The 15,126-nt window shown below is 36.2% G+C and overlaps 4 protein-coding genes across 4 annotated transcripts; 2 read left to right on the top strand and 2 right to left on the bottom strand.

The window, feature by feature from the left end:
• Positions 1–254: 254 nt before the first annotated feature.
• LOC145621549 (putative polyol transporter 4) lies at positions 255–2,479 on the bottom strand. Its single transcript, XM_081676280.1, has 2 exons — positions 2,302–2,479; positions 255–1,612 (listed from the first exon to the last, which is right to left on the bottom strand). Exons 1-2 carry the CDS (start codon positions 2,477–2,479, stop codon positions 255–257), a joined length of 1,536 nt encoding a protein of 511 aa, XP_081532406.1.
• Positions 2,480–4,311: 1,832 nt separating this feature from the next.
• LOC145621548 (protochlorophyllide reductase-like) lies at positions 4,312–7,065 on the bottom strand. The gene is made up of 5 exons (XM_081676279.1): positions 6,906–7,065; positions 6,706–6,801; positions 5,272–5,794; positions 4,818–5,176; positions 4,312–4,721 (listed from the first exon to the last, which is right to left on the bottom strand). Exons 1-5 carry the CDS (start codon positions 6,957–6,959, stop codon positions 4,566–4,568), a joined length of 1,188 nt encoding a protein of 395 aa, XP_081532405.1. The 5' UTR covers positions 6,960–7,065; the 3' UTR covers positions 4,312–4,565.
• A 247-nt stretch (positions 7,066–7,312) lies between these two features.
• Positions 7,313–11,287, top strand: LOC145621131 (uncharacterized). The gene is made up of 5 exons (XM_081675863.1): positions 7,313–7,662; positions 10,202–10,274; positions 10,359–10,622; positions 10,725–10,799; positions 10,922–11,287. Exons 2-5 carry the CDS (start codon positions 10,227–10,229, stop codon positions 11,285–11,287), a joined length of 753 nt encoding a protein of 250 aa, XP_081531989.1. The 5' UTR covers positions 7,313–7,662; positions 10,202–10,226.
• Positions 11,288–11,368: 81 nt separating this feature from the next.
• Positions 11,369–14,923, top strand: LOC145621130 (uncharacterized). Its single transcript, XM_081675862.1, has 10 exons — positions 11,369–11,599; positions 11,708–11,845; positions 11,920–12,030; positions 12,153–12,559; positions 12,800–12,980; positions 13,081–13,173; positions 13,272–13,418; positions 13,497–13,600; positions 14,283–14,355; positions 14,482–14,923. The coding sequence occupies exons 1-10, from the start codon at positions 11,369–11,371 to the stop codon at positions 14,620–14,622; spliced, it is 1,626 nt and encodes a 541-aa protein (XP_081531988.1). The 3' UTR covers positions 14,623–14,923.
• The last annotated feature ends 203 nt before the right edge of the window (positions 14,924–15,126 follow it).

The following is a 15,126-nucleotide window of genomic DNA, read 5'->3' as shown; positions in this document are numbered from 1 at the left end:
TACAAATGTCTTTACAATTTCCTTCTCTAATTCTTTCTATTCCATTGTGTTCCAAAACAATGAGTTTTCCTTCTAAATCCTAACCCAGTAGTACTCATAACTTTAAAAACATCCCTGTCTACAAGCATATTTGGACAAGAAATGAAAACAATGTACACCAAATCCCCTGCAGTTGTATGAACTCGAACGTGCACTTGTAGACAATTAAGAATTTAAGTACATCACTTTCAGTGAATAAACATTGAAGCAATCTGTTATGATACTAAACGCTCAGTATCTGCAAGCTCTACGTGACCCTCCTTCAATGTGTCGTTCTCATTGAACAAACACTCGATTTCCTCCAGTGTCTTTCCTTTTGTCTCTGGAACAACCTTATGGACAAAGACAACCGAGATTGCTGATAATGCAGAAAAAATGAAGAAAGTTCCAGGCACAGAAATAGCGCTGGAAAGAGACAAGAAGGATAAGCTGACAAGCCCACTGCATACCCTGTTAGCTGCAAAACCAACAGCAACTGCTTGAGCTCGTATCCGCAATGGATAAATCTCTGAAGTCAAAACCCAGCATATCGGACCTATCCCTACAGAGAAGAAGGCTACATCACCGCAAATAAATAATATTGCCAATGCAATTCCAACTGGCCCTTTTCCCATGAATGGCAAACTAAGTGTTATACAGAACAAGCAAATTGTTATCCCAATTGTGCTCGTGTACAATAATGGCTTCCTACCCACTCTGTCAATTAGGAAAAGAGCAACTAATATAGCCGCTGTTTTAGTAACTCCTACAGCAACTGTTGCTGCTAATAACTGAGAGTTACCCTCAATCCCGGCTGTCTTAAGAATTGTTGGACTGTAATAAACTAAAGCATCTATTCCTGTAATTTGCTGGAAACATTGTAATCCAACACCTGCAGCAAGCATTTTATAAATTGCTGGACTAGGCCTTACAATTTCACGCCAAACAGCTTTCTCTTCAAGGTTCATGGATTTTGCTTTGCTTGCAGTTTGTAAGATGTCACCAAGTCTTTCCGCCACTTCCTTATCATCACCTATTGTGTTCATTAAAATTATTCTTGCTTCATCAACTCTATTCTGAAGAACAAGCCACCGTGGTGATTCTGGGATTACGAATAGTGCAAAGCCTATTATTACAGAAGGAAGAATTCCTAAAGCAAGCATTACCCTCCAGTTAATATTAGCAGGTAGACCGGAAAATGCATAATTTGAGACATAACCAAGAAGAATTCCGATGTTAATGCAGATCTCAGGGAATGTTGTGAGAAATCCTCTTGAAATAGCAGGTGATATCTCTGCTATGTAAACACCCATGATGGTTGCTCCAAACCCAATACCAATTCCTGATAGAAGCCTTCCAACCATTAGAATTCGGAAGGAATAAGCAATTGTCATTATTAAACCTCCTAATTGAAATATGATTGCTCCTATAGCCATTGTCCATTTCCTTCCGATAGCATCTGATGTTCTTCCTCCTGCAAGGCTACCAATCAGTGAAACTATGCTTAAACATCCTACTAGTACTTCTTGTTGCACCTCAGTTATCTTCAATTCTTCCTGGATAAATATGATTGCTCCGCTCATCACACCAACATCTGCATAAACAAAGGACCTCACCTGATGTGACTTTAGAGAAAAATTGCAAACAGTCAAGGAAATAAAATACTGCCGTTTTCCAGACATGATTTGAGGGAAAGTCCAACCTGTTTTCCGCACTAATATAAGTTTTGCTGATTTATATTACATTGAAAGCGTGATATTACTCTGATAAAATTTACACAGTCAAGATTCGCTGATAAGAAAAGATGATCCAGAAACTTATTCAGCTTAGTCCGGAACAAAACACTGGAAGATGTTGACTTTATGGAATCTAAATAAATTGTTCTTGAAAATTTATACCAGTTGATCACTTGCATCTTTTACGAAATCATGGATGTTGTGTCGTTTCATTGCTATCCTTTATCAATAATAAGATCTAAATCAAGATGAAGGACCATGAATTGTTTCAGTTTACAGTAATTAATTAGTCTGCTGCGGTCGCCAGCACCGTACGCTAATTCTAGATCTCATCATCAACACAAAGAAATTGGGTGTTTATAAGCTTAGAACAGGAATTATTTACCAATAAAATTTGCAATAAGTCGGATCATTAATGTTTGATTACTAGATTGCTGTGTTTGCATAACCAAGATTCCGATATGTCCAACAGCGTGAAAACAATCCAAATCTCAATAGCAATATAATTGAATCACTCAAGTCAAACAATTCTGCAAAGGTTACATACCGTAGCCAAGGAGAATGGAATTGACAGAAGCAAAAAAGGCGCAAGCCATAACATAATTTCTGGTACTCTTTGTGATATCATTCTCCTGATAGTTGCTTGATGAATCAGTATCAGGTGCCCCAACTTCAGCATCCATCCTTTTGTACTTGTTTTTACTTCCCAGATCAATGTTAGACATTTCTGAAGCTTCCTTGTCCAACCCCATATCACCTTTCAGCAGGCTCAGCATTTGCCTTCTGAAATGCAGGGATTGGCAAAGGCGAAGGCGCCGCAATCACAAAGCTTTATAGATGTTCCTTTTGGTAGCAGCTCTGTATTGTATAAGATGTTTTAGATGAACAAGTTTTTATTTTCTGTGTTAATATTATTTTTCGTTAGTTTTATTGTTGGAACTGAATTGGTATATTTAAAAATAATCCATGTAATGCCTGCAACTGCTGATGAAAGATGCAGTATTAAATTTAAAGACAGTTCCAAAAGATCGATAGGCGTTTATGGAAGTCATTGAAAATTGATACAACTTGCATGTATATTAAATAATAACGTGAATAGTTTATAAGAAAATGAACCAGTTGCAATTGTTGAATTATTCTATTTAGGTCAATGGAGTAATATGACTGGTAACCATGTGCATTGCACATACTTCCATAGGTATTATACTACTGTTGTTACTTGCCATAATGCCATGTTAGAAATTTCTAAAAGGAAGAGAGAATTAATAACTAAACTAATAGCTTGTTAAAGTATCTGCAACTTGGTTATTTAAAGTGTCCAGATATCTAGTATCAACTTCAGTGTTAGCACACCAGATGCACGTATGGAGTATTGGGGTGGTAATGGCAGTATGTCAGTCATGTTATATTCGTTAATGATCGAAAACCACCATTAAAGCATCCTAAAGATAAACAAACACTAATCAGATTGGTCACTTTCAGCAGCTCTAGTGCATTTGGAACTGCAAGATCAAGATGTACCAATCATTTAAACTGCAATGTCAAGACATACACAATCGTCGTAACTGAGAGGTCAGGATGTACACACCTCTAATAGCGAGCTATCTGCGTAACCCTAATCAGTCTCTGCACTGAACAAAAGGGGTCTTGAATAGATGAAACCGAAACATAGGCTATGCTGCACAGGTTGCAGACTAGAGACTGACTTCTGATATTTGGAATCAGTAAATTAAAATGTAAAGCTGTAACTTCTTTGATTGTGGGAATCATAATGAATTCACAAGCATCTATTCTCTAAATGTTAGTTTTAGTTTATACGAGCTTCAGCAATGAACAAGAACAGGCTTTCAAGTGTCTGGCTCCCAAGGGAAGGTGATCATAGAAACTATAGCAACAGCAGTATATAGGTTTAGCCGTTTAGGTATGTAAGGTATTATACTTTTTGGGATGAAAAATTACATATATTGCCTGAGTTGTATACTTGTATAGCATATTAAACACACTGTAAACAGCAGAATAGCTTGCTATTTAAGGATAAAAACACGTATATGAAGATACTATATGTTTTGACAGTAAATACAGAAAGAACTCGTTGAATTAAAACCATCAGGGCCTGCTAATTTCTTAACTTTGCATTGTAGAGGGAATCCTTCCTAGAAGATTCCCCTCCTACTACAGACTTATCTGTATCAGTTCTTTTGAATAAATATAGTTTTTGCAGCCAATTTGATGATAAAAGCTACAAGGAAAACTCAGCCAGTGGGTTTTCCATTACTAGTCCCAAGCCTGGACAAAGGAGGAGGGTTTCGGTAGGCCAATGACAGCCAGTGTAAAACTTTGTCACATCCCTTAACATGAGCCACAATGATTAAGAGTAGTATTAGGATGGGTGACCTCCTGGGAAGTCCTCATGTTGGTTCATGTAGCTGACCCCACTAATGGGATAAAGGCGTTCGAGGCTATGAAGAAGAAGAAGATAAAAGCTACTATGAGACAGTCATCCATATCCACAAAGTATTGGAGGGTAGTAACTAATTCACAGTTTACATAACAGAAGGAAACAAGATGAAAGTCAGTAAATACTAACATTTAAGATTAATAAATATAGAAATCAGAACTAACAATACCACCCAAAATGAGATACAAGATGAACGCAATCATGCGATGCTTAAAATGATATATTTTCTGATTTCATACATTGCACTGTTTCCTTCAATTCTACATTACCGTTGCACTACTTATCCTATCACTCTATCGAAAACATAACTGTTGGATACTTGGCTACTGGATGCAGTAATATATAAAATATTCCTAAGCCAGTCCAACAAGTTTTTCGCTAACCTCCCACAATTTCCTTGCCTTCTCTTCATCACTAGCTTCCTTTGACAGCTCATTTTCAAAAGATTTTGAATTCTTGTTCCAGCTCCAGTAAACCCCTGATTTCGTCAAGCTCGGATCACTGACCACCTGTTAACAGAATAGTTTACAGTTCATCTACTGGGGTACAAGTTTCATAATCTTGTATTGAGATAAATATTTATTATGAATATGATCTAAACTCACCTGTGCAAGCCTATTTCCAGCCTCCTCCTCAGAAACATAACCTTTTGTAATGTATTTCTGGAAGGGTGGGAAAAGAGTTCTGAACAACGCAACATGATTCCTGAACAGACCAGTCTCAGCAATACATCCAGGGTAGAGAGATGCAAAAGTAATTCCAGTTTCTTGATGGAACCGCCTGTGGAACTCTTGCATAGTGAGCATGTTGCAAACTTTGCTGTCTTTGTAGGCCTTAGCACCATCAAATTCACCTCCATCAATCATTGATGAGGTGTTTACCCCATTCAGCCCTCCGGCAAGTCCCCTCAGATCTCCAAGGTTGGCCTTTGGAGGAACATTCCCAGCTACTGTGTTTGAGTTCCCTGTTATAAGATCAACATTTTTACATATCAGCAACATGTCTTGTTATTAAATTCAGATATAAAATACTCTGTAAGATATTACTGCAGTATGTTACCTGTGATAGATCCAACAATGATAAGACGCTTTGATGGATAGTCAGACTGCTTCAGGTCATCAATGAGCAACCTTGATAAAAGAAAATGCCCAAGGTGGTTGGTCCCAACACTAAGCTCAAAGCCATCAGCAGTAAAGGTAGGCTCTTTATCAGTAGGCAAATACACAGCCGCATTGCAAACCAAAACATCAAGAGGTTTACCAGAACGCCGGAAGTTATCTACAAATTGTCGTACGCTTTCGAGGGAGGCAAGGTCAAGGTGCATGACAGAGTAGCTTCCTTTGGGCATACCTACTCTAATGGCTGCTTTCTCTGCTTTGAGGAAATCTCTACAGGCCATGGTTACGTGCCAATTTCCCATCATTGAGAGGGCCTTAGCCGTGGCTAAGCCTAGCCCAGATGAGGCTCCAGTAATAACTACATTTCCCTCTCTAAGTGTCTTCTTTCCTTCAGGGGTAGCTTGGTCGACTGATGGTGATGCTGTAACTGTTTGAGCTTTAATCATTCCATTTCTCGATTCTTGCTGTTAAGAAAAAAATTTGTGTCAAAATTGAGGAACAATCATTCAACCATTATCTAGAAAATGAGGCACTGACCAATTTAAAAAGAATAGACAAACAACGATAACATCACAATGTAGCCAATTAAACAGCAAATGAAAACTTACTACTAATAATATCTGGATTTCCAAAGGGATAAGGAGTAATTTGATACTCGTACATACTACGTAGTATTGAAATAATGTCGTTCATATCTACTAAACATGAATATGTTTGATTTTTCAGAAGCACATACAGTAGTTCATGTCTGGATAAACGCGAGATTGAACTATGCATTTAGCAAACTACAAGTCCTTCAACCATTGAGTAACATTCAAATTTAGGATCAAGTACTAATTGTAAAAAACAAAAGTAGTGGAAGAATAGGAGGAGATCTATACTAATATATAAGGTAATAAGGGGATTCGAACACCCAACCTTTTATAAGAAATATAGTTACTTAACCATCTAAGCCAATCATAAACTATGTTATCAACAATAAAATAAATGTATACAATTGATAATCACAAGGACTAATTAAAGTAGCAACCGGTGCAATGTCCGGGCTACACACTATTTTAATTTTATACTAGTACAGTATATATGTAGTTAATTCCTTGCTCCACATATGATAAAACTTCATTTTACATTAATCACCCGTGTCCCATTCTCGACACTTCAACAAGGAAAAACACACTTATTACTTAATTTTGGTCTAAATTAATACTAACTACGTAATTCCGTACATTATGAGATGCAAAGTTTTACAGTTTACACTATTCAGACGTCCTATGACATAGGAATTAAGACAAAAAAAAAAAAAAAAAAAAAAAAAAAAAAAAAAAAAAAAAAAACCCAGAATTCGATCAAAAAAATTACAGCAATAAAAATTCACCTTAATCCTCAATGACGGAGCATAAAATTCAGCTTTCCAATTATCAGAGAATGAAACTCCGAAGAAGGAAGTCTCTTTAAAACCAATGCATTTCCCCTTATATCAAACCAAACCAATAAAATCAAAATATATTAAAAACATTAATATTATAAAAACAAATTAATTAAACAAAAAAATAATGATGAAAATTGTGAGCTTACTTCTTTATGAAATGAGACAGTAGAGGGTACCAAAGATGCAGCTTGTAGCGCCATTGTAACAAGTTTATTTAAACAAATTTTAACAACGATGATTTTTTTCTCAAAAAAAAAAAAAAACAACGATGATTTAAATTATTTTTGGGACGATCAATTGAGAAAATGTTAGAATGAATTACGGGTGTTTTTTACGATATAATTTACAATTATGGGTAAGATAAGGTGGGCCGGTATTGACCGTTGATGGATTGGCCACGTCGACAAGATTAACCAATAAAGAGTTGATTTTGGATTTTTGAAATTTCTGGAGTGATGAGAGAGGAGCTTGTCTGAATGGAGTTTTGAGATGCAGGGATAAGCTTGTAAATTCGCGCGATTGAGTGGAAATCCACATAAGTTCCCGTTATGCTTTTTGTCAGCCCGTTTCTACTGTATAACGTATTTAGTAAATGTATTTGGGTAAGGTAAGTACTCCGTATTTTGTACTCATCTAGTCTTGTTGGGTACTTTTTCTCTCTCTTCCCATTTACCCGTCCTTCTCTCTTCTCACTCTCCATCTCCCCGCTGAAAAAAAAAAACCCTTTATTTTCTCCTTTTGAATTTGAATTTCGAACCCTTTTTGTCACTCGAGCTCTCTGTATTCCTCCATTTCCGTCGTTCGTGGTTTGCGTGGTGGGTTTGTTGAAGAATTCATTCTGGGATTGCTGCGGGGAGAACTCAAGAGGGTGTTACGCAAATTCGCGGAAGAAATTTGACCCAAGTAAGCGACGTATTTATAAAATTCATTAGTTTTTCTGAAATTTGTAATGCTTGATGATTTTATTTTAGTAATTTGTCTAAGTGAATTTCAATTAAATCGTTTGACCTAAAAGTTAGGGTTTTTATACTTTGGATTTTCTGGGTTTTTTAGGGGGTTTTGGTGTTGTTGTTATGCGAAATCAGTAATTGGGTTGAAGAATTACATAAATCCCAATTACATTTGTCATCAATTGATTTTGTTTGTTAGGGTTTGTCATTGAGAAAAAGCATTGTACTGAAATATTATGTTCAATTGATAATCCAAGTGTTGTCCCTGCCTTGTTTTTTGCATGATTCATAAAGCGGCTCTTCAAGCATAACAATTTGTTTTTTTTTTTTCTGGTTGATAATTCCTATTTTTCTGGGTTATTTGATTATTGGTTGATTTTTGATCAAGAATTTAGATTGATTTCTGGGTTTGATTCAAATTGGAAATTTGTTTCTGGGTTTTGGTTGAATTTGCATTTAGAAGTTTTGACTGTAAAAAATGGCGTTTTGTTTGAGCTCAATGGCTGTACATTTTGGTCCTGTAGTTAGTTCAGGAGCAAAAATCTGCAAAATCTACCTAAACAGCAGGTTGATTTTTTATGTTTTCATATTATGCTTGGATAATTTTGGAATTTATTGGTTGTTACACGGCTTTTTCTTCTGAATTTCATAAAAGTCAAATAAATGATTAAAATTTTGTTATCATATCATTTTGCATGTGTTGGAAATTTGATATGCTTTGCTTTGTAATTTGTACTCCTTTAGTTTCTTTTTTGTTGTCCTAGTTAAAATCTTCAGTTTGAGGAGGGAGATTTGAATGTATATGGAGTATATTTTATAGTACTGTAATATTTTATAATGAAGGTATCAATGCTCATTGCTCAAACATGTGTATTGAAAAATGTGACAAAAATAAATGTGATAAATAAAAAGGAATGGAGTAATTATGAATTATGGATAGTTTTGTAACAAAAATTGGGTTAATTCACTCAATTACATCAAACGAATGAATAAAAAGTATAACGCTTTTGCATGCATTGGATAAAACTTAGATTCTTTGTTTCAATGACGTGGAAGAGAAAAAAAAATCATTTTTGCTTGGAATCAATGAATAATTTGGTCAAAGTAAGTGAAATTCTTTGATTTGCATCAAATAATAATTCCTATTTTTCTTCCATTGAAAATAATTTTGTTCAGTGCTGAACTCGGTTGTCAAAAGAAAATTGAATAATGTGTTTAGAAAAAAAAATCATTTACAATACTAACATTGTGTAGTTAATATGGATTTTTACAAGTATTAAAATTGTATGATGCTCTGTATGCTCTGTGATCGAAGATTGTGCATCAATTAGTGCTTTGGAATCTTACTTGTAACATCTTGAGATAGAAAATTGGAATATATTTTTTTCTGACTTTGTGCTCTCTGAAACCCCTCTTCATTATTCAATGTTGCCAGCTTGGCCACAGTTTTCTTCCAGTTACCCCCTATGCTTTGTAACCTATTACTTTGTGTTCCTGCTACCCTTTCTTCTGGACTTTTTTTTTTTGGTTGAGGGGTGATTTTATTTGGTTTGGTTTTTTGTTGTTATATAATTGATTTTTTTTGCATGGTTATATATGTTTGATTAGATTGTGTGTTTTATGATTACTTAATTATTCATTCATCAATTAGGTGAGTAATTAAAAAAAAATTGATTGATAGCCGTGTGTGTTGTTGGATGATTATATGGGTATTTCTTGTTATTTAATTGATATTTCTTGTTAGGTGTATGTTGATGAGGAGTGTTCTGAGTGAGTATGAATAAATAAGTCTGTTAGTAAAGTGTTGATGAGGAGTGTTGGTGAGGAGTGTTCTGAGTGAGCTCATGAAAATTTAACCAAATCGTTTCTTTTGTGAAGCTGTATAAACTATTGCTGCTTGTTGGTGCTATTATTATATTGTTGTGAGTTTGGTTTTTTTTCGTGTCGAAATGTAACCTTAAATATCAATCTGTAAGAGATCTACAACATAATGGAAAATGTTGTCTATTTTGGGTGCTACTGATGTGCGCTGTATATATGCTGTGTGGTTTACAAGTGCCTGACCTCTTGGTCTGTTGTAAGTTATTTATAAGCAGGGCTGTTGTGGTACATTGGTGCTTTTGTGACCTGAATTGAAGGGGCTACCTTGTTCATATGTTAATTATAATATTGCTTTTTGAATCATTTTGCTGAATGTGTAACTTATAGCACCATAAGGCTATAAGTTTTCCTATCATAAGGCTTCTTATTTTTCGATGAATTTTGCAAATAAATGTCCGAGGCAAATGATGAGAGTGAGTGTGTAGATAAGCATCTATATGTCTTTTTGTGTCTCTATTGATCTACTTTTATCAAATGAAATTATGGAGTGTGTAATGAATCCTATTGTTACCTTCTGGTAGAATGCTGATTCTTTTACTTGAGTATGCCCTGTTTTTTAGGCCCTGTTTCTGCATTTTCTGACTTCTTAATGATATGTCTGTATGTTTTAGGTTTCTATTATTCCTTGCAAAAATTATGAGATCGAAGACAGTTGTAAGATCTAAGAACTGGAATCATGTGATGGTGAGTAATCAATGTTTGTGTTAATATATTAGTTGAATGTGATTGGGGGAAGACTGAAATTTTTTCTCCATTTTTGTCATTTAGGATCCTTCAACTTCTAAGGGCCCTGCCCCTCGTAAGGCCCCTATGAAAGGGGTGTCTGAAGTGAAAGGGAAGCAGAAACCTAACAAGAGTGCAAAGGTACCCAAGAAGTCAACAAATGTTGTTGAGGATAGTGAAGAAGACAATGGTGGTGATGAGCAAAGTGATGAATATAGTGAAGATGACTCCTGCTCTCCCTCTGAATTCATGAAGATGATGATGCAGTTCATGAAGAGTAAGAGTAGTCGGAAGAGGAAAAGGTCAAAGGTATAGTGAATATGTAATTACGAAAGACAGATTATATTTGTTGGTCATTTTAATATTCTAAGAATTGTATATAACATTGGTTTATGCTTTGCATGTGTTTAGGGTGAAATGAGCGAAGGGCAAAAAGTTTTGAGGGAAGGGGCAGTGCTGAAGACCCATCATGAGAACGTCGGAAAGGTTTGATGTTTTAGTCCCTAATTAATTTAAAATTAGGCATGTAAATGAGTATTTTATTTGTACTTTACTTGACTTTATTTGTTGCCTACTAATGCATATTCCCTGTTGTTGTGTCATGGCAGTACCCCAACATTGTATGCAGAGTCGAGTCTTTCTACCAAGCTGTCAAACATTTTGATTCCCGAAGACGCGCATTAGTGACACAAATGGGGTTTCAAGGTCTGTTAGGGATTGACATGAAAAATATACCAAGGCAATTTTGCTATTGGTTGATGACAAGAGTGCTTCCTGATGGCACGATGGTGTTTGGGCAGAGTGAGGTGTTACCCTTAGGTCCCGCTCAAGTGAGGTCTGTACTTGGCCTACCAATGGGTGCTAAAAAAGTGCCTTTTGATGTTGGTGAAGATGATGAGGAGAAGGTGGAGAAGATGAGAAGTATTTTTGATCTGTATGGTGTCGGTTCGAATAAGGAAACCATTTCGTTGTAAAATGCTTCAGATGCATTATGTCTGTTGGATGAATCGGGTCAACCAATTCCCCTTGCTGATGAAGTTGACGAGGAGGATTTCATGGTAGCCTTTCTACTTGTTGCTCTTGGTAAAGTGGTTTGTACAACCACTAATAACTCAAACTTTGCGAAGTCACTCCTACCAGCATTGACAGTGCCCACTGAGGCTGTCAAGTATGATTGGTGCTCGCTGACTTTTGAGTGGCTATGTGACACAGCTAACAGATTTCATAGGAAGTTCCAGAAAGATGGTTTTAGGTCTGGATGTGGGGGTAGTTTTCTGTTCATTATGGTGAGCCTCAGTCATAACGATGCATTTGTTGGTATTCAAAGTATTATTTAGTCGTCATATTTATAAATTTGTTTTACATTTTGTACTCATTATTTTTTTTGTTTGTAGATTTATTATCTCGATCACTTGCATCGAGTTCCTGTTCAGTGGGGCGTATACCCGAGGGTGAAGGTATGGAACTCTGTTGAGGTGAAAGCAGCTGTTCTTGAAGATAAGGTGTCGACGAATGAGTACGGCAAGCTTGAGGTAAAACACCAACATTATTTTTATATGTCTTGGGATTATAACTTTACATGTAATAAATTTTTCCCAATTGATAGGCCGTCGATATTGCTTATGGAGAGGAACATCCCCTACTACCAAGGGAGGATGATGGTAAAAAGGCGGTGGTTTCAGGAAACGAGGTTTCCGTAGATGTTGTTGTTGACCGGGTGAGTGTGCAAAGTTTATTCTACTATGACTGTACTACCTCGTTTTGATGCATATTATAATGTGTTTCATTTATCTCAATCCTTAGCTCCTAATATGTGTCCCTTTGTATTTGTATGTGTAGGTATTAGGTCATTTGGAATCAAAGCTCGAAACCATAGTTGAGGGTTTGATTGGGACAGCCCTAACTAACTTTGTCAGTAAGATGACTGGAACACCTGTTGATCAGTTTGTGGGTTTTCAAAATGTGGGTTTTGAAAATGAGGTGAGAAGGGATGAAAATGCAGGAAGTACCGGACCTAGGAATGAAAAAGCCGCGAGTACCGGATCAAGGAGGGATGGAAATGGATGGATTAATGGACATAGGGCTGAAGTGATTCCTTCCCCCAAAAAGGATGGTGCTGATGATTACTCTGCTGACAAGTCATCACCCAATTTGGAGGAAGGACCTAGGCCAAATAAGCTAAGTCCCTTTGACAAGAGGATTCTGTGCTTCGTCCGCGGTTGGAAGGAGTTGAAGAGTGATACAGAGTAAGTAGTAGATAAATTTCATTTTTGTGATATATTATATGATAATGATCTCCATTTTGTGTTACTAGTTGCTAAGGTTTTTGTGAATATAGAGCTCTATATTTGAATCTACGCGTGAATATCATTGTATATTTTTAGCAAATGTTTGGTGCTTCACTTAGAAAGAGTAATTGAACAATTATGTTCTTAAAAATTGGAATTTCATTATTGTATATATGATCTTTTATGCCATGTGTGCAGGCCCGGTCCAAACTTAATTTTATGTGATGGAGTGGATGCATCTCAAAGGGACTGTTATCGTGTTGTGTCCCCGAGGGCTCGTGTTGGAGATCATTACGTCCGGGTGGCCTCTGTTCTGTATACGAAGAGTTGGGCATCACAACATACAAGGAAAAGGATTATGATGGATCCTTCGTATGCGGTGAGTTTTTTGCAACCACTATATTTGGTTATAGAGTTTCTGCATGAACATTTGTATTTTGTTTGTAGTGTTTTACTAATTCATTTTATTTTGTTTTTAGAACATCGTTATGGTCGGTAAAGATGACCCTAAAGAGTTGGGGCAAAAGTACGGGAAGACTTTCCTCAGCTATTCTCTTGACCAAATTCAAAGTGTAAGTGTTAAGTTTCTCATAGTATTCATTTGTTTATATTTAAGCCTTTTATAGTTAAATAAGCCTTTTATAATTAAATTTGATTATAATGGATACAGGTTTTTGTCCCCGTCCTTGATGCATCTGTTAAGAATGCAGAACATTGGTATTGCTTGCCCTTGGATTTAAAGGCCCATGTGGTTTGGATGATTGATTCTCTGTACGAAGATCCGTACTTAAAGCATGACAAGTGTCGTCAGCAACTAGTAGGGAGCTCAACTCTCTCCTTCCTTACTTTTATGTTATTTTCTCCTTTTTGTGACACGGCCAATTTCTTCCTTTAGATGGAGGCTTTGGAGGAGTTGCTACACCTTAGTGAACCCACATGGGAGGTGGGTACAACTTCAACATGGGTGAGGAGGACCTTCCCGGTACGACAGGCTGACAAGTAAGTATGTTTTGATTGATTTGAATGGTAATGGCTTTATGGTGGATGTTGGCTGGTTAAGTATTGATTATATATATGATATGTTGGCTGGTTAGATTAGAGCTCTTTTCGCTTAATATGTGGATTTCACTTACCAATTTCAGTGTATGTAGTTGTTGGTTTGCTTATTCTTTGCCAAGTGGTTACCTTGATTGATTGATATCCATTTAATTTGAATGATTGATATCCATTTAGTCATTACTGTCGCCCTTTTTTCCTTTATATGTTCTACTAGTGCTTGCAAGAGGTGAACTTGTTAACTATAATGATCTTTGTCATGAGTAGCATGCTCAGGTTCTGTGGGTTCTCTAAGTTTTTTATGCAATTCTTAATGTACATGGTGTTGGTTGGTTGGATTTTCCTGTAATTGGGCAATTGAAAGGTCTCTAGATTGCATGTGTGTTACAAGTTTTTTCTTGTGACCAAATCTATCTCTGTTTGGTTAAATTAATTTTAAGGATGTAATTTAATCTATAGCTAACTAGGATATGACATTACCTTAAGGCACAGAATTTGTTCTAGGATGCTCCTGTCATGTGAAGTTCATGCTTTATTAGTTTCCTAATTGTCTGCTTAATTTCATACATGCGTATTTTGTTTTCTAATGCTTATCTATTTGGCTGTCGATGTGTTGCTTTAACAGTTGCTCGTGCGGCGCAATCATGCTATCAAGCATAAAGCATTGTGCACGTTCTTTCGAAGCTCCCTATCACATGGTGAGATTATGGTCCTTTATTTGTCCTACGATTAAATGAATGGATAGATTTAGATGAAATCTTTACTAAAGGGCAGAAGAAAAGTTTGTATCATTGTCATGTGTTTTGACATAAGTTTTTTTCCAGGAGAAACACACCTCCTCCTTGAGGAACAATCTGTTTCTTGAAGATGTGAACAGCGAATTCAACGAGCTGCATGCAAATTTGGAGAAGATCCTCCCAAAGGAAAGACGTGGCGGTAGAAGGACAGGTTCTCAGATGAGTTGATAGGGGTTTGTGGTTGTTGTTTTTGAAACTAATAGTGATATTGTCTTCATCAGTAATGGGGTGCATAACCCAATTTTGTGGAAAACTAAAGCTAGCTAATTTTAGGATCATTCGGCCCAGTAGAACAAGTCAGCTAGCTAATTGTAGGATAATTCGGCCCAGTTGAAATAGTGAGCTAGCTAACTAATTTTGTGGATAACTAATTATGATGCTCTTAACATTGTAGTTAATTTTAATGCTACAATTAGAATAGAGGCTACATACCCATTACTATTTTGTAGTTGTACCAACAATCTTTAGGATAACATATTAATCTAATATTCGAAGCTAAATAACATATATTTAATAACTAAATAACATATCTTTAGGATTGTTTCGTACTACACTTATAACTAAATAACATATTAATCTAATATTCGAAGCTAGATTCGGATGTCCAATTAAGGCCAGAAGCTGAGTCGGAACCCGTCTTGTTCTCAAACATATTGATTGCTCGTTGTAGGC

The sequence above is a fragment of the Chenopodium album genome, chromosome 27 (assembly GCF_948465745.1).
Source record: "Chenopodium album chromosome 27, dcCheAlbu1.1, whole genome shotgun sequence".
NCBI lineage: Eukaryota > Viridiplantae > Streptophyta > Magnoliopsida > Caryophyllales > Amaranthaceae > Chenopodium > Chenopodium album.
Note: the sequence above shows the minus strand (reverse complement) of the source record. Positions and strands in the feature narration are given on the sequence as shown.